A 25,024-nucleotide genomic window follows, 5' to 3' on the forward strand; every position below is an offset into this window, starting at 1 on the left:
CTGGTTTGGTTCAAAGTCATGCAACGCTATTGGCTATTTCGTAAGCAGCTCCGCCCTATTTCCTTTTTTTTTCTGTTTATTTAATTGGTCCAAATCGAGGCGTTTAAATTCGAAATCTGTATTGAGGGAATTTCGAAAACGTGAACTGTGTGTGGAGGTCGTTACCGGCTCGAGAAGGTATTTTCTGTTTATCTGACTTGAATTGAGGTATGTAGCTATCTGCCATTATTGGGGAAATTATCTTGCTTTGACATTCACGCTGCTTTTAAGTTCATCTATCTCGCATAATTTCTTAAGTTGTAGCCTGACGCTAGTAACTTAACTAAAGTTAACGTTGCGTACAGTAACGTTAGCTAACTCGCTAACTGACTTTAGTTTCCTCCCTGCCTGAGTCCTACTTACTGAGGGCAAAATATAACTTAAAACGGGTAATTGTTGTTACGCTAAACTTCCTAACTAGCAAAATGACATTAGAAAACGTTAGATGGTTATAGTAGTGTCAACGCGAGCGTCTAACCCGCATTGGCAGCAGCTAACGTCCGGTAACGTTTAAGTTAACATTTTAATATTATTTAACCTTTTTTTAATTCGCCAAGTCAGTTAAGCACGTTCTTTTTCACAGTGACGGCCAAACCCGGACGACGCTCAGCCAATTGTGCGCCGCCCTATGGGAGTCCCAATCACGGCCGGATGTGATACAGCCTGGATTCGAACCAGGGAATGTAGTGAGGACTCTTGCACTGAGACGCAGTGCCTTAGACTGCTGGGCCACTCGGGAGCCCACAAACTGTAGCCAACTAGGGTAGTGCGAACTGCCCAGTACATCAATAGGGCCAATCTCCCTGCCATCCAGGACCTCTATACCAGGTTGTGTCAGAGGAAGGCCCTAAAAAGTGTCTGACTCCAGCGTACCTGAGTGCTTAGTCTAGGTCCAAGAGACTTCTAAACAGCTTCTACCCTCAAGCCATAAGACACCTGAACACCTAATCAAATGGCTACCCAGACTTTTCATTGCCCTCCCTCTTTTACACAACTACTACTGTTATCTATGCATAGTCACTTTAATAACTCTACCCACATGTATATAATACCTCAACTAACCAGTGCCCCTGCACATTGACTCTATACAGATATCCCCCTGTGTATGTAGTCTCGCTATTATTTTACTGCTGCTCTTAATTTAGTTATTTGTTTTAACTGCATTGGTGGTTAAGGACTAGTAAGTAAGCATTTCACCTGTTGTATTTTATGCGTGTGACTAATAAAATTGGATTTTGACTACCAGTTTGCATATTACAGGGCTAATGTGTTGATGAATAGATGTTAGTTATGTAATGTGAGCAAGCTCTATTTGAGTTTGTTAACATTACCTAGGTGATGTCAGTGCAATGACCATTTGTAAAGACTTTTTTTCACATGCAGACATTACTGCACTTACACAAGACAATAGCAAGACTAGCTCATGGCATTGTTCCAAACTTTGCTAAAGCTTCGAAATCCTCTGCCCCTTAAAATTAACTTAAAACGGCATACCCAAATCTAACTTCCTGTAGCTTGGGACCAGAAGCAAGGATAAGCATATTCTTGATACCATTTGAAAGGAGATTTTTTGTAGTTTGAGAATATAACACATTAGATCTGGTAAAAGAGCTGCCCAAATGTGCTTAATTGTTTTTTATAATACATGATAAGTTCAGAACTGTGCACGCTCAAACCATAGCATGAGTTTCTTCACTGTAATAGCTACTGTAAATTGGACAGTGCAGTTAGATGAACAAGAATTTAAGCTTTCTGCCAATATCAGATGTATGTTCTTGTTACTTACAACATGCTAATCGTATTAGTCTGTTTGCTCAACCGTCCCGCGGGGGACCCCCGATCATGTAGAGGCAAAACAAAAATGCTGCATTCGTGTTAACGTTAGTTTAGTTGACTATGCACCACAGAAAATGACATTTTGGTCAAACTGAATTCCAAATGTAAACACTACAAAGAATACTACGGTAAATACTATATACTACAGTCATGTCTGCAATTCACTATCTGGTCATGACTTCAGCCAGTACCTTGGAAGTTAATGTTAGTATAAAAAAAAAATGGTTTCAGAGACACCTATTGTGGCCTGATGAATATGTATTTCTCCCCACTGGTAGCCACATGACTCTTAAACCTTTTCTCTCAAAGTTAATTGCACATGACTTCTGTGTTGCTGTTTACACGCATTCATTGTCAACAAGGATCCAAACACCATACACTTATATGGTGCATTTAGAATGTATTCAGACCCCTTGACTTATGTTACAGCCTTATTCTAAAATTGTTTTCCCCCTCAATCTAAACACAATACCCCATGACAAAGCAAACAGGTTTAGAAATGTTTGATAATGTTGAAAATAAAACTCACATTTACATAAGTATTCAGACCCTCCACTCAGTACTTTGATGCACCTTTGGCAGCGATTACAGCTTTGCGTCTTCGTTGGTATGATGCTTGGCACACCTGTATTTGGGGAGTTTCTCCCATTCTTCTCTGCAGATGCTGTCAGGTTGGATGGGGAGCGTTGCTGAACAGTTATTTTCAGGTCTCTCCAGAGCTGTTTGATCGGGTTCAAGTCCTGGCTCTGGCTGGGCCACTCAAGGACATTCAGACTTGTTCTGACACCACTCCTACGTCTTGGCTGTGTGCTTCGGGTCGTTGTCCTGTTGGAAGGTGAACCTTTGCCCCTGTCTGAGGTCCTGAACACTCTGGTGCAGGTTTTCATCAAGTATCTTGATCTTGCGCTGTTCATCTTTGCCTTAATCCTGACTAGTCTCTCAGTCCCTGATGCTGAAAAACATCCCCACAGCATGATGCTGCCACCACCATGCTTCACCGTCTTGATGGTGCCAAGTTTCCTCCAGACCATCAGACCACAGAATCTTCTTTGTCATGGTCAGACTGTCATGTGCCTATTACTGTGTGGCTTCCGTCTGGCCATTGTACCATGAAGGCCTGATTTGTGGAGTGCTGCAGCGATGGTTGTTCTTCTGGAAGGTTCTCCCATCGCCACAGAGGAACTCTGGCGCACTGTCAGTGACCATTGAGTTCTTAGTCACCTTCCTGATCAAGGCCCTTCATTGTTTGGACAGGCAGCCAGCTCTCAGAAGAGTCTTTGATGGTCCCGAACTTCCATTTTAAGAAGATTGGAGGCCACTCTTATTGGGGACCTTCTATGCTGCATACTTTTTTTTGTTACCCTTTTCCCAAATCTGTGCCTGTCTGAGATCTACAGACTATTCCTGACCTCATGGCTTGGTTTTTGTCATCTGTGGGACCTTTTTATATAGACAGTTGTGTGCCTGGCCAAATCATGTCCAATCAATTGAATTTACCACAGGTGGCTCCACTCAAGTTGTTGAAACATCAATGGAAACAAGATGCACGTGAGCTTAATTTTGAGACATAGCAACGGGTCTGAATACTTACGTAAATCTATTTGTAATAAATTAGCCAACATTTCTAAACCCGTTTTTGCTTTGTCATGATGGTCTTGTGTGTAGATTGGGGAGGGGTGGACAATTTTAATACATTATATAATAAGGCCTTATTCTAAAGGGAAGGGGTCTGAATACTTTCTGACTGCACTGTAGCTAGATCCAGGCTGTATCACATCCGGCTGCGATTGGGAGTCCCATAGGGCAGCACACAATTGTCCCAGCGTCTTCCATGTTTGGCCGGTGTAAGCCGTCATTTGAAATAAGAATTTATCTGACTTGCCTAGTTAAATAAAGTTTTTTTTTTTTATAAATAAAATGCACAACATTGGGGGTGTGGTGTCTGAAGCCCATATCTGAGCTGTAGACAAGACCATTCAATCTAAATGATGTGCTTCACTCACTCTTATCACTGTTCCCAGATGTCTATTAGATGTTGACAACTTTTGCTTCAGTTCCCTCACTTCTGTGTGCCTTTCTTTATAGGATGAGTTCTACTGCTGTAAACGATGAGAATCGTGGGGTCTGCACTGGAAGAAAGCAGAGCAATTCAGAGACAATTTGTGACATCTTTTCTTTTGATCAGCCGACTGGGAGGCCCTCCATTCTTCGCCAGTCTCAGGCAGAGAACCTGTCAAACAAAACTATAGCAAAGGGCGGAAAGGTACAGAATATGTTATCATGAAGCCTAGACATGAAAGTCATTTCAAATGTTCCAGAATAATTCCCTCTGTATAATCTTGTCACTGAGGATCTATGCTTGACTGATTAGTCTAGTAAAAAGCATGAGCTTACACAATGTTTTGGAAAGTTGTTGACTCACGGCGAGTAAACTGTATAGAAAGAACGTTGCACACTTAACCAGGTTAGGTTTACCTGTTAGCATTTGTTTTCAGATACCCTTTTGGGTTTTGCTTTCAGGTTTGTTTTCAGACTCCAAGAAGAGACCCTCTCACTAAGAGGATAGTATCACCAACAAAGTCCCTTAAGATAGAAAGCCTGGATGACTGTAGTAAAGCCCTGGATACATTGCAGTTTACATCACCCGAAGAGTAAGTATATGCTTTAAAAAAAATATATATATGATCATATTATGTGTGTGTTGCATCGGCAGAAAACTGATTCATATTCTGCTATCAAGTTGAGAGAAACTTACGTTATCTGTCCTCTTGTATTTTTACAGGGTGGTACCTTTTGAAACCAATGGGCTTGTTGATGTAGCAAAATCAGGTAAAGCATCTGATTGGCTAAAGTTTCAAGATTCATTACCCGATACTACATTGTCACATTAACTACTTCAACCATAATGTTTACTTGATTTTCAAATTATTTTACTACAGACTTCACAAATGTGTCGTCCTATCCTGATGATGATATGCAGAGTAAAGGAGGTTGTCAGCTGTGTTTTGACAACCTTGATGCCATCAATCCTTTCCAAGGGTCTACTAAAATGGTCCTCTCCCCAGCAAGTCTCAGTGAGCTAGTTGAAACTCCCAAGGCTGAAGAACAGCGTGAACGTAATGTCATTGAAGCAGTTTCTGACAGGAATGGAAAGGCACTGGATGATACACTCCCGTTCATGCCATCAGTGGAAAATTCTCTTGCTGACTTCTCAGCCGATATGTGCTCAACAGATAGCAGAGTGATTACCATGATGAAGGACCCAGGCGTCAAGTTATCCAACTCTGGTGAGGAAGAAACTGTACCATCAGTTAACCTCGACCCAGATCAAGCTGTGGCTATAATCTCTACAGCCGAGGAGACTCCTCTGCCACCAAAAGGTACATGCGAATTTGATTTTGACAACCTTGATTCAGTCAACCCTTTCCAAATGGGAGGCTCCAAATTGCAGAATTCCCCTGTGCTTGGAACGAAGCTACCATGCAATGACCCTGAAAAGGTGGAAGTTGAAGAGCCTGCAGTAAAGGAAATGGAACCAGCAGCCATGCTTGAGGTGGTTCAGCCTGTCCTAGAAGCACCTGTCCAGCCAGAGATGAAACCTAATGCACAGAAGGAGACTACCAAGCCTGCTGAAGATGCTGTGGCCATCACCTCTACAGCCGAGGAGACTGCTCTGCCACCAAAAGGTACATATGAATTTGATTTTGACAACCTTGATTCAGTCAACCCTTTCCAAACGGGAGGCTCCAAATTGCAGAATTCCCCTGTGCTTGGAAGGAAGCAGCCATGCGATGACCCTGAAAAAGTGGAAGTTGAAGAGCCTGCAGTAAAGGAAATGGAACCAACAGCCATGCTTGAGGTGGTTCAGCCTGTCCTAGAAGCACCTGTCCAGCCAGAGATGAAACCTTATGCACCGAAGGAGACTACCAAGCCAGCTGAAGATACTGTGGCCATCGCCTCTACAGCCGAGGAGACTGCTCTGCCGCCAAAAGGTACATATGAATTTGATTTTGACAACCTTGATTCAGTCAACCCTTTCCAAACGGGAGGCTCCAAATTGCAGAATTCCCCTGTGCTTGGAAGGAAGCGGCCATGCGAAGACCCTCAAAAGGTGGAAGTTGAAGAGCCTGCAGCCATGCTTGAGGTGGTTCAGCCTGTCCAAGAGGCACCTGTCCAGCCAGAGATGAACCCTATTGCACCATTGTCAACTGCTCCCGACGAGACCAAGCCAGCTGAAGAATCCATACCTCAGCCCAGTGCAGCCCCTTCCAAGGATGGTGCAGTGAAACTTGAGTTAAATTTTGATGATGACGGCGAGGTCAACCCTCCCCCCAAAAAGTTTGACAAAAGGCCTGTTTTGAAGCCGACATGGAAAAAGGAATCCAAGGAATCTCCAGAGAAGCCATTGGTCAATACTGATTATGAAATTCCTCTTCCCAAGGGCAAGTACAACTTTGACTTTGATAAATTTGACCCAAGTGTCAATCCATTTGGTACAAATGTAAAAATGACTGAATCTACAGTCTGTAAGGTGAAATCCAGTCCAGATGCCAAGGCACCAACCTCAGTCAGGGTGGCTGTCTACCCTGAGAAAGTGGCAGAGCCTGTTCAGCAAGAAACTGCACCATCACTATTGTAAGTTCATTTTCATTTTGCTGCAACTTTATTATTATCCCAATTTTTTTTTTTAACAAAGTCTTGCTTTTATATGTACACATTATCATTTTGTTTGTGAGCTTGTAGATATCACCTTAATGTAGCTACACCACTCTTGTGTTGGTTCTGTTTTCAGTGTTTCTATTGCTGGATATGAACCTGATCGTTCTGCCGTAAAAGGAATTGTAAGCCTTTTAAAATTTAAAAAATGTATTAATTAATTGTAGTGTGGCTACTTGGGTGACATTCTCTCTCCAATTGTAGGACAACATTCCACAGAATCTGACGCTTCAGATGGACTCCTCTGAAGTTCAGGATCCTTCCTCTGGAAAAGAGCAGGAACCTCCAACTAAACCTGGCCAACCTTCGCTAAGCACTCCAGAACCCTTGGAACTCTGCCAATTTGAGCAGACCCCACAGAATGACATGTCAGAATTTAATGAGGACTTTGTTCCTGGAACCACATGTAAGTCAAATAAATTAACAAATGCATTTTAGTTGCGGTAATGTCGACTTCACCTTAACCTTTTGACTAACTATAGTCCCTCCTTCCCTCCAGTCATGGCGAATGACTTTGACAGGCAGATGGACTACCTGGAGCAGTTTGGGTCCAGCACTGTAAATATATGCTTTGTACCTTTATAAATTGACTGTTATTACATGGTTTGTTTTGCGTTTTAGGCTTTGGGCTTCCTCAATTACTTTGCATTTTATATTCAGTTTAAGGAGTCGGCACTGAGAAAACAATCACTGTACCTCAAATTTGACCCACTAATGCGGGAGAGCCCCAAGAAGTCTGGAGTCCCTGCAGGACTCAACAACCTCCCACGACCTGCTCCCTTTGCTTCACGGTATGTTACTCTCCTGGTCCTAATCGCAGGCTTTTTTTATACCATCTGACTGAAAAGAAATGCCTTGTGTTCATCTTAAAATGCTCTAGTTGTAAATGAGTGTTTATTTGGTCGAGAATTGAGAGCATACTCTGTAGTTTGTCACTAAAATGAGTTTGAAATGCAATGGTGAATATCAAGGTGTTTGTGTGAAGTCTGAGGGATGTTTCTTTCAGTGTGGAGACCCAGAAGACTGGAACCAATGAGGTGAATGGACTGAAATCTGTCAACCCTAAACTGCTTCATGACCTACCACCTGTAAGTTACCTGTCCTCAAAGATCCTACTATAATGTAGTAATGTGGGAAAACTGTTAAATGGAGGTCTTCACTCCCTTTAGGTTCAAGTCGTTGGTCCTCGGACTCTTGTGACGAATTCCCCTGTTCTTGAGAATCTGGTCCCTACTTTCCCCCAACCAGCCAACCCTGATGATAACATCATAGAGGTGCTGAAATACAGTCAGCAAGACATGAATGTTGCCATTGCCAAGATCCAGAAACAAGTAGGTGTTTGTTTTCCTCCAATGTTTCATTCATCCCTTTTCAATCCAATCAGCATTAATTTACAAGGGTTTGTTTTTTTATAGGCAAAGGAGAATGTGGATGAATGGAAATCGAAGCATGACACGCTATCTCAGGATAATCATGAAATGGGGTAAGCATTTAAGCTTAGTATTTGGTCTCTGATTTCAGACTTATAACAATTTTAAATATCACTGCTTTTTGTTTTTGCAGGAAAATCATGTCAGCATTTGAAGCCACAATCGCTCAGATATTGGGTACGTTGTAATGCAATTTGGAAAGTTAGAGAAATATTTTGAAATGTAATTTATGTAAAATGCATGGCTTGGTGTGATGTCATTGTCTCTGGCAGCTGATAAACAGAGAGAGATGGAGAAGGCCCAGGCTGACATCACTAAAGTCCTGCAGGAGAAGGAACAGTTATCAGAGGACCTGAATGCAATGGAGCGGTCCTTCTCAGATCTCTTCAAAAGACTAGACAAATACAAAGAGGTCATCGAGGGTTACATAAAGGTCAGCATGAAAAGGGATGTCATGAACTATGCATTGTTTTGCACCATGTGAAATGCCTGGATTTAAATGAGATATTGCAAGATTCTGTAAATGAAGCTGCTTTTCTACCTTGCTGAGAGTTGATGAACTTGTGGATACTGCTTTATCTGTGTGCAGTAGGAAGTATGTTGGAGGTTGTTTACTGTTCCTGTAGACCTCCAGTCATTGTGCTGACGCTAGTAACATTGGCTTGCAAAACGATCTCCAACTTGCTTCTATTGCACGCAGACCTAACAATGGTATCCAAAACTTAATCTAAGTAGAAAAATAGCTTAAATGCCAGAATTTCTTTATAGCTCTTTCATTACAGGATACTCTTTCCTTTTCACATGATTGTGCAAAACACAGGGCTCGGCTTTGGTGTAAGAAAGTGACATTGCTATGAAGGAAGAAATGAAAAGGATATGTGTAGGTCCAATACTTTGCTTTGCCAACATCATGACCTAGGGTTTTAAATGTGTGCCCATATTAAGAATGAAGAGATGCTGAAGAAATGTGCTCAAGATTACCTGGCTAGGATCAAGGAGGAAGAGCAGCGCTACCAGACCCTGAAAGCCCATGCAGAGCAGAAAATTAGCCTGTAAGACTCATCAAACTATACTCTGTGCAAAATAGTTACAGAATTGTTTAGTTGCTGGGCTTTGTGTAGGTTCACTGTGCTGACTTACTCTTATCCTCAGGGCAAATGGAGAGATTGCGGAGGTGCGCTCCAAATTAAAGTCTGAAGTCGCTGCACTTCAGGCCCAGCTGCGCAGGGAGCAGCTGAAGGCCCAGTCACTGGAGAAGAGCCTTGACCAGAAAGTAAGTCACCTCAGTCTGAAGTAGTCCATGAGGCTGCCTTTATCGGTTTCATTTGTTCAGAAATGTTTTTTGCACATATGATGGTTGATTTTGTTTTCCTCCTTGCTGATTTTCTGTCCCCTCAGGTAAAAGAGACTGAAGAACTCACCAATCTTTGCGATGAACTAATAGCTAAAGTCCAGAAGGGCTGAGTTCAACCGTCTGTCGTGGTTAGGTTGTCAAGATTTTTTACAAATCTGAGTATGTGGTGGTCCTGATGAACAAGTGTGTGTGTGTGTATAGTGCTTTGTAAATATGTTTTGTTGCTCTTGATTGGAGATCAAGTGCCATAATAGTATTTCACTAGATTTCAATTCTACTGATTCATGTTGGTTCCTTTTATCAATGTCAGTCTTTATTACTGTAATAAAATTGTTTCACTAATCAAGATCAGTTGTAGCGCCTTGCAAGTTTATTTTAAATTCTTTGAATCCCAAATTTTTCTGCCACACGGAGGTGCTGTTTACCATAGTATTTTGGACTACTCTTTAGTTTCATGCATGTTATTGCAAGTTCCAATTGAGCATAGCTGTGACATTTGTACTTATTTCAGAACAGTAGCTAAGTGTTCTTCCTTAGACGTTTCTAGTGGTGAGCTGTGCTGTTAATGTCAACCATTCAGTAGCTTCCTTATCCCTCTTCTCTCTAGAGCCAAAGCTCATCCCGTTCTACAATGCTTACAAAAAAAACAAATGGGATGCCCTTATACAATGCTTTCCTTCTTCCCTGGGCAGCTTAGTGTCATCACTCCCTGAGCAGGACAATGCACATCCTAAATGGAAAAAAAAATCCTTCCTAGATCTGAGTTGACTGTGGTAGTGAGGGGAGAAATGCTAGTCAGTTTGAGGACTGAGAGCGCTCGTTCTATCTATCCAATCATTCATTCATTCCAGTACCACTGGCCCTGGCTGCCCTGTCTCACCCTGTATAGATGACTAGGTTTTCTAGCCAAGTTGGGAGGAAAGTTAACTTTTGTAGGAGCCTCCTGATGGTCCCTTTCTAGAAAGACTGGTAACTTAAGACTGGGACAATACCAGTATTGTCTTTTTTTTTTTTCAATGGCAAAAATGAAAAGTCTGATTCTTAACCTGCTGTATGTAAAATATTGTGTGCTACAGCTTGGAAAATGAATGTGACTGGATGACGATTGTTTCCAACATTAGGGCTGTTTGTTCCTAAAGAATTGAAATCCGAGTTGTTGGTATCATATCAAGGAAACAAGTATCGGGACACTGGTCCCGGCTCTAGTCACTGACCTCATTCCCAGTGGCATCCTGTGTAACTTTAAGCAGTTAGGCAGACCAGAGGCTTTTACCAACCTTGATCATTTTCAGACTTTGGGAAAGCTCTTGCACAGTGGTCATTCAAACTTTTTCACCATGGTCCTTCATATTATACATGTGATTTTATCATTGAGACAACAACCAAACATTTCTAGTAGGACTTAGTGTTTCAACAAAAAGTTCAGCCAGAAAGTTGAGGCGTTCCTTACTAATTAGTGACCTTTTCATCAATTAAGTACCAGGGAGGAGCAAAAATCCTAGGTTCGCCATGAATGAGTGACACGTGCTTTACAGGAACGAGAACCTTGACTTGAGGCCATGAACGAAGTGTAAATTTGCTTGTCCTTTAATCAAACTTCAAATGACTTTCTACTTTTAATGGGGCACATCGATTAAGATTGTCAAACAACCAATTGTGTAAGTACTTGCATATAAACTAAATATGATTAACCTGGTTGGCAATGTCAAAGGTAGACTCAGCAGAAAGTAAACCGCAGTGGGTCAATTTCTGCAACAAAGAGCATTGAAGCATGAGGCTCAATGTCTCCACTGTTTTGATCCTGTGGCTACCATGCTGTGAACAGCTTGAACTGAACCCCTGCACATGGGCAGCGCACACTTGGCCCAGCATAGTCTGGGTTAGGGCAAGGTTTGGCCGTGGTAGGCCATTGTAAAATAAGAATTTGTTCTTAATTGACTTGCCTAGTTTAAATAAACATTCAATTAAAAAATGCACTGCCTGAGACGTCTTGCATCTCACTCATCTAGGTATCTGCGGTGCTGCTTGTGGAAACGTCATGTCTCTGAGTCTACCTTTTAATATATGCAATACAGTGCATTCGGGAAGTATTCAGACCCCGTGACTTTTTCCTCGTTATGTTACGTTGCAGCCTTATTCCTCAATCTACACACAATGCCCCATGACAAAGCTAACAGTTTTATTTTTTGCAAATGTATTAAAAATAAACTTATTCACATGTATTCAGACCCTTTGCTTAGAGTTTCAATTGAGCTTAGGTGCATCCTGTTTCCATTTGTTTATCCACAGCTTGATTAGTGTTCACCTGATTCTACATGACTTGGAAAGGCGCACACGTCTATGTAAGGTCCCACAGTTGACAGTGCACGTCAGAGCAAAAACCAAGCCGTGAGGGCGAAGGAATTGTCTGTAGAGCTCAGACTGTTACGGCACAGATCTGGGGAAGGGTCCCCAAAAAATGTCTGCAACAATGAAGGTCCCCAATAACAGTGGCCTCCATTCTTAAATGGAAGAAGTTTGGAAACACGAAGACTGTTCCTTTACAAACTGAGCATTTGGGCGAGAAGGTCCTTGGTCAGGAAGGTGACCAAGAACCTGATGGTCATTCTGACGGCCCTTGAGTTCCTCTGAAGATGGAATAACCTTCCCAAAGGACAACCATCTCTGCAGCACTCCACCAATCAGGCCTTTATGGTAGAGTTGCTAGATGGAACGACGACTCAGTAAAAAGCACATGACAGCCTGCTTGGCCTTTGCCAAAAGGCACCTAAAGACTCAGACCATGAGAAACTCGATTGAACTCTTTGGCCTGAATGTCAAGTGTCACGGCTGGAGGAAACCTGGCGTCATCCCTACGGTGAAGCATGGTGGTGGCAGCATCATGCTGTGGGCATGTTTTTCAGCGGCAGGGACTGGGAGATTAGTCAGGATCGAGAGAAAGATGAGAGAAAAGGCTGATACACCCCCTAAAAATACAAGTACAGAGAAATCATCCATGAAAACCTGCTCCAGAGCAGGTGAATGGTCACATCCCAACAAGACAACAACCCTAAGCACACAGCCAAAGCAATGCAGGTGTGGCTTCAGGACAAGTCTCAATATCCTTGTGTGGCCCAGCCAGAGCCTGGACTTGAACCCGACCTGAAAATAGCTGTTCTCCGATACTCCCCATTAAACCTGACAGAGCTTGAGATGATCTGCAGAGAATTGGAGAAATTCATCAAATACATGTGTGCCAAGCTTGTAACGTCATACCCAAAAAGACCCGAGGCTGTAATCACTGCCAAAGAAGCTTTAAAGTACTGAGTAAAGGGTCTGAATACTTATGTAAATGTGATATTTCAGTTTTCAATTTTTTATAAATTTGCTAAAATGTCTAAACCTGTTTTTGCTTTGTATTATGGGGTATTGTGTGTAGATGAGAAAAAAACAATTTAATACATTTTAGGATAAGGCTGTAACGTAACAAAATGTATAAAAAGTCAAGGGGTCTGAATACTTTACAAATGCACTGTATACTTTACATTGCAACTACAGTAAACATAATCCTACACATTCAACATATTCAAAATGCCTGACTTTGAAAAATAAACAATACATTTCCATATCAAAATAAATTAAATACACACCTCTTTTAAAATGCATATAAAATGACTACATCTATATCAATTGTTGTTGGATTGGACTGCAGTCCCAATGGTGTTACATATATTCACTGCAACACTGGGGATATTTTTGACCTCATACCTCTTGCAAGGATTCTATAAAACACATGCAAAAGGCTAGTAGTGGTGGTAACCTAAGTAACATTTGGATTCCGACAGTGATATGTAGCGAGTCCAGTCAAACAGTCAACATTGGCGCAATATTATTCTTTGCAGTCTTCGATATGGACATGATTCAAATATCCCCCAAAAATGCTACCTATCTATTTTCATATAGCCCTTCGAGGCCTTCAGGGGTGACTGAGTGAAATGAAACAGGATTATTGATGGACACTAGTGGTCAGGGTTAAATGGATGTGCATTCAATCAATGAAACATTTCTTTTCATCAAAGGGATGACCTGAGTATGAGTGTAAAACCAGCCCTTTTGTATTACATTCCATGCGTCCTTTAACATCATCACCTAGCAGAGCTTAAGTACTGTATCTTATGCCCTACAACAGGTTTAGAGGTAAAGGTCTAAACTGACCCTAACCCCTCTAGGTTAGTTGAGATGGGTAAACAGCACAGTTACTGATGGATATGGGTTGTTCCACGAAATGAGTGCCTCTTGAGTACAATATTGGATTTTATAAACCTGTTATAATAAATGAAATACCCCTTTCATATAGACAACTTGGAGAATCTCTCCATGCACCCTTTGTGACTTCTAAGAAGATTTTAACACACTTAACCCCAAGATTTCACCAAGTTTTCACCATCAATCTTAAACCCTAGTTATAAACTGAGGGATGTTCCTAGAGAAATGTAACCACTCTCAAATACCTAAACAGAGGTATGGATGCAAGAACTGACCATCCATTATATACAAATTCATGTTTTGAGGCAATACAGGTTTTTTTCTTTACATTTAAATTTTTTACAAACATTGGAGTAAAATAAGCTTATCTTTTTGGGTTCTGATGGGGTACAAAGACAGCTAAACTAAGCTCGTGAGGCATTTATACGTTATATTATTATTTTTTTAAATGTATGAATATACCCTGAGTATACAAATTAGGAACAACTTTCTAATTTTGAGTTGCACCAGGTTTTGCCCTCAGAACAGCCTCAATTCGTCAGGGCATTGACTCTAGAGTTCCACAGGGATGCTGGCCCATGTTGACTTCAGTGCTTAATTTGAGCCGGATCCTGCTAGAACAGGATCATAAACGTGACTGGATGACAATGATTGATTTCAACATTAGGGCTGTTGTCGTAAATAATTGAAATCGGCTATGTGTTTTGTTTCCTTGCTATGATTTGTTTCCTTGCTATGATACTAACCAAAGGCTTTTACCAACATCCTAGATGATAATTTTCAGACTAGATGTGCCACGAGTCAGTACGGGAGTTGCAGCGATGGGACAAGACTGTAATTACAAATTAGGGAGAAAAAGGGTAAAAAATATATATATTTTAAAAAGTATATAAATAAATTATTTTCCCATTCGGAGCTCGTTTTTTTTAACCGATTTCCTAGTTGTCTTGAATGTACTGAAGTTGGAGATTTCCCAGCTCTGAGTTCTCCGAGTTCCCAAACGCGGCATTGAAAAAATATATGCAAAAATCTCCAGTCATGTAAAATGATTTAGAATCGCATGAAATGCGTTTATAAAAGGCCCCAAAATACCTGGAACCTTGGCCACAACATTTTGCCTGTGTGCAACTTCTGTAAGTGCCTCTACTCTACATCACTACGTAAATGTGATGATATGCATGCGTGATTTTTTTCTCATGTGTTCAGGTACCTCAGAGCTCCCCAGGTAATTTAACAGGAATTTAATAAGGAATCATACCTTTCACCTGGTTAGTCATGGAAAGAGCAGGTGTTCTTAATGTTTTGTGTGCAGTGTATATCATTAATTTAAAACTCCAAAAATGGATGTAGCAACTAAGAATTCTAGCTTTAACTCTCGAGATGGGAAAACTTTTTTTATGAAGTCGAACATGTGATCTTTATGACAGAATGTAAAATTAAATTAAAAAAAATACTTCTCAAAAGGCACCAAATTGGTGGAACGACCCATAGCCCTCTCAGTAAGTCTGAATAGCCGTTAACACATTGCAGAATCCCTTGGGGATTTGTGTACAAAGTGCACATCGGGGTTTGATGTCTTTTAGTGGTGTTGATATGAAACAAGTTGCACCAAGGACCAGGCAGGTATGCAGGTACAACCAGAGAGCTGTTCTCTGAGGTTCAGTCCACAGCTCAGACCCTCACTGTACGATGCCATTCTTCAGAGGCGCAGAGAAGGGGACAACATTACATTTGGTCCTCTGTAGCTCAGTTGGTAGAGCATGTTTCTTGCTACATCAGGATAGTGGGTTCGTTTCCTGGGACCACCCATACTTAAAATGTATACACGCATGACTATAAGTTGCTTTGGCTAAATGGCATATATTATTATATTTGGCTAACACTGAAAGTGAATGTGTTGGTGCACCTTCCCATCCACATGGGAGTGGATGTGAGTGTGGATGTCTGGGTAGATTTTGGGGTAGATTTTGGGGGGTAGGGCAGAGACCCCCTGAGTGAGGAGAAGCTGCTGCTGAGTCAGATACTCCTCATAGTTTATGGAGCCCAGGCAGTCCTTCTCTGGGCTGGAGGAAGTGGAGAAGTGGGCCACACAGCTCCTGTCCCTCTCGTGGTAGGGCAGCCGGTGGGAGGCCTGCAGGACCTGGGCAGCCGGAGTGCTGGGAGGGGAACAGTGCTTCTTACTCTGGCAGAACCACAGTAGCACTGTACCGAAGATGAACACCATGCTAGCAGGGATGCCGATGATGACAGGCCAGGGTAGGGTGCTGGAGGCTGGGGTGAACATCGGGGGGATGGGTGGCTTGGTGTCTGCAGGAGGAGAGGACCCGAAAAATAATGATCAGTCAACATGGAGTCAATCATTCTAAAGTGAGGAGTTACTTTCTTCTCCAACACTGTGTTTTTGCATTATTTAAACCAAATTGAACATGTTTCATTATTTATTTGAGACTAAATAGATTTTATTTATATATTATAGTAAGTTAAAATAAAAGTGTTCATTGTTCATTCAGTATTGTTGTAATTGTCATTATATATATATACACATATACAGCTGAAGTTAGAAGTTTACATACACTTAGGTTGGAGTCATTAAAACCCGTAGTTCAACCACTCCACAAATTTCTTGTTAACAAACTATAGTTTTGGCAAGTCGGTTAGGACATCTACTGTGTGCTTGACACAATACATTTTTCCAACAATTGTTTACAGACAGAATATTTCACTTATAATTCACTGTATCACAATTCCGGTGGGTCAGAAGTTTACATACACGAAGTTGACTGTGCCTTCAAACAGCTTGGAAAAATCCAGAAAATTATGTCATGGCTTTAGAAGCTTCAGATAGGCTAATTTACATAATTTGAGTCAATTGGAGGTGTACCTGTGGATGTATTTCAAGGCCTACCTTCAAACTCAGTGCCTCTTTGCTTGACATCATGGGAAAGTCAAAATAAATCAGCCAAGACCTCAGAAAAAAAACATTGTAGACCTCCACAAGTCTGCTTCAACCTTGAAAGTAATTTCCAAATGCCTTAAGGTACCACGTTCATCTGTACAAACAATAGTACGCAAGTATAAACACCATGGGACCACGCAGCCGCCATACCGCTCAGGAAGGAGACACATTCTGTCTCCTAGAGATGAACGTTCTTTGGTGCGAAAGTGCAAATCAATCACAGAACAACAGCAAAGGACCTTGTGAAGATGCTGGAGGAAACATGTACAAAAGTATCTATATCCACAGTAAAACGAGCGCTATATCGACATTACCTGAAAGGCCGCTCAGCAAGGAAGAAGTCACTGCTCCAAAACCGCCATAAAAAAGCCAGACTACGGTTTGCAACTGTACATGGGGATTGTACTTTTTGGAGAAATGTCTTCTGGTCTGATGAAACAAACATAGAACTATTTGGCCATAATGACCATCGTTGTGTTTGGAGGAAAAAGGGGGAGGCTTGCAAACCGAAGAACACCATCCCAACCGTGAAGCCCAGGGGTGGCAGCATCATGTTGTGGGGGTGCTTTGCTGCAGGACGGAATGGTCCACTTCACAAAATAGATGGCATCATGAGAAGGAAAATTATGTGGATATACTGAAGCAACATCTCAAGACATCAGTCAGGAAGTTAAAGCTAGGTCGCAAATGGATCTCCCAAATTGAGAATGACCCAGAGCATACTTCCAAAGTTGTGGCAAAATGGCTTAAGGACAACAAAGTCAAGGTATTGGAGTGACCATCACAAAGCCCTGTGTGTGTTAGAAGGGAGGCCTACAAACCTGACTCAGTTACAACACCAGCTCTGTCAGGAGGAATGGGTCAAATTTCACCCAACTTATTGTGGGAAGCTTGTGGAAGGCTACCCGAAACGTTTGACCCAAGTTAAACAATTTAAAGGCAATGCTACCAAATACTAATTGCCGGTATGTAAACTTCTGTCCCACTGGGAATGTGATGAAAGAAATTAAAGCTGAAATAAATAATTCTCTCTGCTATTATTCTGACATTTCACATTCTTAAAATAAAGTGGTGATCCTAACTGACCTAAGACAGGGAGATTTTACTCACATTAAATGTCAGGAATTGTGAAACACTGAGTTTAAATGTATTTGGCTAAAGTGTTTGTAAACTTCCGAGTTCAACTGTAGCTACACATCAGAGGGTCTTGGTTGATTAATTAAATCACTGCAGTGGGTCAATACTACATTATTCACCAATGCAAAGTTCACAAGAATCAGTGGATGAAGAAAACTGGAAACAAAGAGGAGTTTTATCATGTTCCTTACTCTGAGTAATCTTGGATTACATGCACTGAAAATATTAATATCTCCCTGTACAGGACAATATATCCCTGTACAGGACAGAAACCCAGGATCTTGGGGATTTGAGAAAGCCAAATTAAGGTTTAGGGGAGCTCTAGTATTAAATCAAATTCTATTTGTCACGTGCACAGTTTACAGCAGGTATAAATGGTGCAACGCAAGGCTTGTGTGCAAGCTCCTGCAACATTGCAGTACGATGATCAATATAAATAATAATAGGGCCATACAATAAGTAATAGAATAGGTAGTATGTGTAGTAGTAATCTGATGAGTACACAATATACACTTGTGGCCAGTTTATTAGGTACACAGTTTCTGAAATACCGGAACCGGCCTGCCTGGCATGGACAATTGTAGCATGCTCAAAGTCGCTTAGGTCACTTGTTTTTCCCATTCTCACGTTCAATAAAACAGTAACTGAATGGGTAGCTTAGTGGTTACTGGGTAGCCTAGTGGTTAGAGCATTGGGCTAGTAACCAAAAGGTTGCAAGTTTGAATCCCCGAGCTGACAAGGTACAAATCTGTCGTTCTGCCCCTGAACAGGCAGTTAACCCACTGTTCCTAGGCCGTCATTGAAAATAAGAATTTGTTCTTAACTGACTTGCCTAGTAAAATAAAAAAATGCCTGTCTACCTGTTTTATCTAGCAAGGCACAGCCACGTGACTCACTGTCTGTAGGAGCAAACCATTTTCATGAACGGGGTGGTGTACCTAATAAACTGAGTATATACAGTGTAAATTATGGATGTGCTAAATTATGGATGAGGTCCAAGACAGAATTTTGTCGAGGCACAGATCCGGGGAAGCGTACCAAAACATTTCTGCAGCATTGAAGGTCCCCAAGAGGACAGTGACCTCCATAACTATTTAATGTAAGAAGTTTGGAACCACCAAGACTCTTCCTAGAGCTGTCCGCCCGGCCAAACTGAGCAATCGGGGTAGAAGGGCCTTGGTCAGGGAGGTGACCAAGAACCCGATGGTCACTCTGACAGAGCTCCAGAGTTCCTATTTGGAGATGGGAGGACCTTCCAGAAGGGCAAACATCTCTACAGCACTCTACCAATCAGATCTTTATGGTAGTGTCCAGACGGAATTCACGCCTCTGTAAAAGGCACATGATTGCCCGCTTGGAGTTTGCCAAAAGGCACCTAAAGGACTCTCAGACCATGGGAAACAAGATTCTGTGGTCTGATGAAACCAAGATTGAACTCTTTTGCCTGAATGCCAAGCATCACATCTGGAGGATACCTGGCACCATCCCTATGGTGAAGCATGGTGGTGGCAGCATCCAACAGGACAACAACCCTAAGCACACAGCCAAGACAATGCAGGATTGGCTTTGGGAAATGTTTTTGAATGTTCTTGAGTGGCCCAGCCAGAGCCCGGACTTGAACCCAATTAAACATTTCTAGAGAGACCTTAAAATAGCTGTCTAGCTCCCCATTCAACCTGACAGAGCTTGAGAGGATCTGCAGAGAAGAATGGGAGAAACTCCCCAAATACAGGTGTGCCAAGCTTGTAGCGTCATACCCAAGAAGACTCAAGGCTAAAGGGTCTGAATACTGAATATGCAAATGTGATATTTCAGTTTTTTATTTTTTAACAAATCTGCTAAAATGTCTAAAAACCTGTTTTTGCTAAGTTATTATGGGGTATTGTGTATAGCTTGATGAGGGGGGAAAACAATTTAATCCATTTTAGAATAAGGATGTAACATAACAAAATGTAGAATAAGTCATGAGGTTTGGATACTTTTCAACTGCACTGTAGTCTTTAAGATAGGGTTAGCTATTCAGCAGTCTGATGACCTGGTGGTAGAAGCTGTCTTGGAGCCTGTTGCTCCGAGATACAATGCTCCGATACCACTTGCCAGATAGTAACAGAGTGAACAGTCCATTGCTCGGGTTACTGGAGTCCTTGACGATCTCCCAGGCCTTTCTCAGACACCGCCTGGTGTATATGTCCTGGAGGGCAGGGAGCTTGCTCTCAGTGATGCATTGGGCTATCCACATCACCCTCTGTGGAGCCTTGCAGTTGAGGACGGTGCAGTTGCCATACCAGGCAGTGATGCAGTTGGTCAAGATGCTCTCGATTGTACAGCTGTAGAACAGCTGTAGAACATCAGTAGGGGGCACTCTTTCCTCTGATCTAAAAAAATATCCCAATGCCCCAGGGCAGGGATTGGGGACATTGCCCTGTGTAGGGTGCCGTCTTTCAAATGGGTCGTTAAACGGTTGTCCTGACTCTCTTTGGTCCCATGGCACTTATCATAAGAGTAGGGGTGTTAACCCCGTTGTCCTGGCTAAATTCATACCATCATCCCCATCTTCGAAGTGGCTCATTCATCCTCACCCCGGTCCTCCATGATGTACATGCCGAGAAAGTTTAAGCTTTTGACCCCCCTAGGGGGCCCCTGTGTTGAGAGTCATCATGATGGAAGAGATGTTGCCTACCCTCACCACCTGGCGTCTGCCTGTCAGGAAGTCAGGACCCTGAGCTTAATGATCTTAGAGGGAACTATGGTTTTGAAAGCTGAGCTGTAGTCGATGAACAGCATTCTCAGTATGTTTGGAATGGCTTGTTTCAGGTCGCAGAGGTACTCATTTCAAAGATCAATATAGGGAGTTTGTGTGTACAGTCGTGGCCAAAGGTTTTGAGAATGACACAAATATTAATTTTCACAAAGTCTGCTGCCTCGGTTTGTATGATGGCAATTTGCATATACTCCAGAATGTTATGAAGAGTGATCAGATGAATTGCAAAGCCCTCTTTGACATGCAAATGAACTGAATCCCCCCAAAACTTTTCCACTGCATTTCAGCCCTGCCCTGCCACAAAAGGACCAGCTGACATCATGTCAGTTGATGAGGACAAGGCTGGAGATCACTGGAGGTCCTGTGTGGCTCAGTCGGTAGAGCATGGCGCTTGCAACGCCAAGCGTCGTGGGTTCGATTCCCGCTAGGGCCACCAATATGTAAAAGTAGTGGCCCCAGCCGACTTGTAAGTCGCTTTGGACAAAAGCGTCTGCTAAATGGGATATATTATTATTATATTATTATTATCACTCTGTCATGCTGATTGAGTTCGAATAACAGACTGGAAGATTCAAAAGGAGGGTGGTGCTTGGGATCGTTGTTCTTCGTCTGTCAACCATGGTCAACTGCAAGAAAGCACGTGCCGTCATCATTGCTTTGAACAAAAAGGGCTTCACGGGGTAGGATATTGCTTCCAGTAAGATTGCACCTAAATAAACCATTTATCGGATCAGCAAGAACTTCAAGGAGAGTGGTTCAATTGTTGTGAAGAAGGCTTCAGGGCACCCAAGAAAGTCCAGCAAGTGTCAGGACCGTCTCCTAAAGTTGATTCAGCTGCAGGATTGGGGCACCACCAGTACAGAGCTTGCTCAGGAATGGCAGCAGGCAGGTGTGAGTGCATCTGGACGCACAGTGAGGCGAAGACTTTTGGAGGATGGCCTGGTGTCAAGAAGGGCAACAAAGAAGCCACTTCTCTCCAGGAAACATCAGGGACAAACTGATATTCTGCAAAAGGTACAGGGATTGGACTGCTGAGGACTGGGGTAAAGTCATTTTCTCTGATGAATCCCCTTCTGACTGTTTGGGGCATCCAGAAAAAAAGCTTGTCCGGAGAAGACAAGGTGAGTGCTACCATCAGTCCTGTGTCATGCCAACAGTAAAGCATCCTGAGCATCCTGATTCATGTGTGGGGTTGCTTCTCAGCCAAGGGACTGGGCTCACTCACAATTTTGCCTAAGAACACAGCCATGAATAAAGAATGGAACCAACACATCCTCCGAGAGCAACTTCTCCCAACCATCCAGGAACAGTTTGGTGACGAACAATGCCTTTTCCAGCATGATGGAGCACCCTGCCATAAGGCAAAAGTGTTAAATAAGTGGCTCGGGGAACAAAACATCAATATTTTGGGTCCATGGCCAGGAAACTCCCCAGACCTTAATCCCATTGAGAGCTTGTGGTCAATCCTCAAGAGGCGGGTGGACAAACAAAAACCCACAAATTTGGACAAACTCCAAGCATTGATTATGCAAGAACGGGCTGCTATCAGTCAGGATGTGGCCCAGAAGTTAATTGACAGCATGCCAGGGTGGATTGCGGAGGTCTTGAAAAAGAAGGGTCAACACTGCAAATATTGACTCTTTGCATCAACTTCATGTAATTGTCAATAAAAGCCTTTGACACTTATGAAATGCTTGTAATTATACTTCAGTATTCCATAGTAACATCTGACAAAAATATCTAAAGAAGACTGAAGCAGCAAACTTTGTCAATAGGTTTTATATTTGTGTCATTCTCAAAACTTTTGGCCACGACTGTACGTGATGGGGAAGGTTTTGAAAGTTGGATTTTTGGGAGGCCAGGTTAAAGGTAATGATGTACTAGATGGCTGGCATCCTGGCTCTGGACTTACCTGGCAGCACGGTGAGGAAAGCACTGCGGAAACTGTAGCCCATGGTGTTGGCACCCAGACAGATGTACATGCCAGAGTCCTCCTCCTTGGCGCGGGTGATGAGCAGCTTGTTGAGGTAGGAGCCGTCAGGGCGTGACCACACCTCTCCCGTGGGCAGCACCACAAAGCGATGGTCGCCCACCTCGATGGTGGAATTGTACCGACTCTCCCCGTTGGACTCTACACGCTTGAGCCACTGGATGACCGGTTTGACATCGCTCCTCACTTTGCACTGGAATGAGGTAGTCCCCCCATAGTCCACTGTGGTGTTGATCGGGTGAGTGCCCGTCAAGATGGGTTTGGAGTTGGTCCGCTCTGCAGAGAGACATAATGGACGAACTGTCACAACTATTCCATATTTCAACAGGCTGCATGTACCAGCGTAATGGCAGTTATTGGCCTCAGGCTTAGAACTTGTAACAGAGAGAGACGGAGAGAGAGAAATACCACATGTAACACAAGAAGTATGTGTGATTAGTTTCCTCTCTCTGCTCCTGTGTGAAGCGGACACACATCTCAGGGGGAGGAGGGGTTCAGGGGGGTGGGGGGCTGGCAGACAGCTGGATCCTAATCAGCTCAAGATTGTGGAGGGGCTTGTGGTTGAGCAGCCCCTCCTCCTCCCCCACACACCAGAACACAACCCTCATTCTCAGACCTGCCTTCTCAATATGCTTCTCATATACGTACATGATTAGACAAGCACATTCATCCATGGAGTAGGGATATGAGTAAGACTTACTAATCAAACGCAGCCGTCTGACGAAGGTAGATCAGAGAGCAAGGATCTCCAAAAGGTTATGGTTCCTCCTCAAATCCAGACCCAACGTTACTATGATTACGTGGCAATTGTATCAACGTTCACATTGAGTTTCCATCCATGATAGCCAATATATCATTATCACAACGTCCATAGAACTCATTCTGCAGGACTGTGATACAGTATATAATACAGTATTTTATGGTTCTTTCCCCTGAGGAGTCTACCTCATACATAAGCAATGAGATCTTGGACTGACTCGTTAAGTGTATTTATAACTCAGGCCTCTGTGACTGTATGATACTTACGTATGACCTCCACTTTGTAGGTGGCGTTGATCTCCCCGGCTTGGTTGGAAATTCTGCAGGTGTACTTGCCGCTGTTCTCCGGGGTCAGGTTCCTCAGGCTCAGAGTCCACTTCTTCTGGCGCCCCTCGCCAACCTCGCGCTCCGTCAGCGGCCTGTCGTCCTTCAGCCACACAAGGTCTGGCCGAGGGTTACCGCTGGCTGTACACTTCAGCCGCACAGAGCTCCCCACTGGGCGGGCAATCACCCGTTTCCTCATTTTAGCAGGCTGTGTGAAGCGGGGACGCACTTTGGGAAAATGAGGAAAGTGAGTTTTGGGTTTACTACTTTGCAGAGATGGATAACAGAATCATAAAATAAGACTCAATCTAATGCAAATAACTTCAGTAATGTTGCTTTTTTATGATCTTACCTAGTTTTCCTGATAGGTGGTCAGGGTCATACTCTGAGTCCACCCCACCAGGGACCCCTGGCCCAGTCTTATCAGCACCAGAGTCATCTGTAGGGGAAAAGGAACAGAACATTTATATTTTAACATTGCAAAGAAAATATGCAGCATATAATTGAACATGGTATAAAAGTTATGCCCAATACTCACACAGGAAAGGCCTTGGAGGTCTTAACAGAGGGTGATGACAGAGATATGAAGTAAGCCTATTAGGGTTTCACTAGTGTTAAACTTGAAAGACTTCTGTCGCCATTTGGGCTAACATCAACTGGAGTGACCTTCCAGTTCTGATCTCAGAGGGGTGTTTTTCTTAGTTATTTCAACGCGGTTTATATAATTAATTCACATTCAAAGCTGAACACTATCAAATATGTTGTTAGTGGAGTAGACACAAGTTGTTAGTCAGATTCACCTCTCCTCTAACTCAGGACACAATTATGAGGCTTGTGAGTATTCCCTTACAAAAGAAAGATTGCCGTTTTGAAACTGCGGTAAAAGAGCAGTAGCTGCAGTCGACTGTGGTATTTTGAACTGAACTGCAAATTTGCTGCAGTAAAAAAAACAGTGTTATTTTGGATGCAGTATTTTCAGCATACTGCAGTTATACTGCACTCCAATTGCAGTTATACTGCAGAGTACTGCAGTTATACTGCACACTGACTGCAATCTTTTTCCGTAAGGGATTCAACAAGCAGTGGAAAAATGTTTCAGTTGAATTCAATGCTTTTTGTTTCATACTTTTTACATTTTCATTGAAATGGCCCCCAGCCAAACAGGCACAGTAAAACACGCTTGGCTCCATCTGAGTAAATTTAGCATTTATAGGATACACTGGGGGGGTACATGCTAAGGTCACACGCTGTAACATTTGGGAGGAATATGATCAGTTTTCATAAGTGCAGCTCTGAAAGACAGCTGTGGAGTTGATGTCATTGACTGATGTGGTGGAGCTGAGACACGGCTTAGTGAAAATATTATCAATGAAACATAATAGATCATTTGTAATGCATATCCACTTCGTGAGGTAGACATTGATGAATTTATGGAATGTATCATGTTCCTTGCCAACTACTACCAATCCTCAGAATA

General features: G+C 42.6%; 2 protein-coding genes across 5 annotated transcripts in view; one reads left to right on the plus strand and one right to left on the minus strand.

The window, feature by feature from the left end:
- Positions 1–122: 122 nt before the first annotated feature.
- On the plus strand, positions 123–9,716 carry LOC135525815 (transforming acidic coiled-coil-containing protein 3-like). 4 transcript variants are annotated; one of them, XM_064953705.1, is made up of 18 exons: positions 123–207; positions 3,961–4,138; positions 4,396–4,526; positions 4,658–4,704; positions 4,815–6,317; positions 6,399–6,510; positions 6,668–6,716; positions 6,796–6,997; positions 7,091–7,149; positions 7,252–7,382; positions 7,598–7,679; positions 7,761–7,922; positions 8,007–8,074; positions 8,155–8,198; positions 8,294–8,454; positions 8,967–9,073; positions 9,174–9,294; positions 9,420–9,716. In XM_064953705.1, exons 2-18 carry the CDS (start codon positions 3,962–3,964, stop codon positions 9,483–9,485), a joined length of 3,222 nt encoding a protein of 1,073 aa, XP_064809777.1. In that variant the 5' UTR covers positions 123–207; position 3,961; the 3' UTR covers positions 9,486–9,716. The 4 variants fall into 4 exon arrangements, with proteins under 4 accessions (XP_064809777.1, XP_064809775.1, XP_064809778.1 ...); XM_064953703.1 differs by having other exon boundaries at positions 4,815–6,510; XM_064953706.1 differs by having other exon boundaries at positions 4,914–6,510.
- A 1,235-nt stretch (positions 9,717–10,951) lies between these two features.
- The window catches only part of LOC135525817 (fibroblast growth factor receptor-like 1), a 65,449-nt gene continuing 51,376 nt past the window's right edge, over positions 10,952–25,024 (minus strand). The window contains exons 4-7 of the mRNA XM_064953707.1: positions 23,900–23,986; positions 23,491–23,775; positions 22,387–22,740; positions 10,952–15,927 (exon numbers count right to left, since the gene is read on the minus strand). Of these exons, the coding sequence (XP_064809779.1) occupies positions 15,497–15,927; positions 22,387–22,740; positions 23,491–23,775; positions 23,900–23,986 (1,157 nt within the window). The 3' untranslated portion in view covers positions 10,952–15,496. The remainder of the gene's footprint in view (positions 15,928–22,386; positions 22,741–23,490; positions 23,776–23,899; positions 23,987–25,024) is intronic.

The sequence above is a fragment of the Oncorhynchus masou genome, chromosome 32, assembly GCF_036934945.1.
Source record: "Oncorhynchus masou masou isolate Uvic2021 chromosome 32, UVic_Omas_1.1, whole genome shotgun sequence".
Classification (NCBI taxonomy): domain Eukaryota; kingdom Metazoa; phylum Chordata; class Actinopteri; order Salmoniformes; family Salmonidae; genus Oncorhynchus; species Oncorhynchus masou.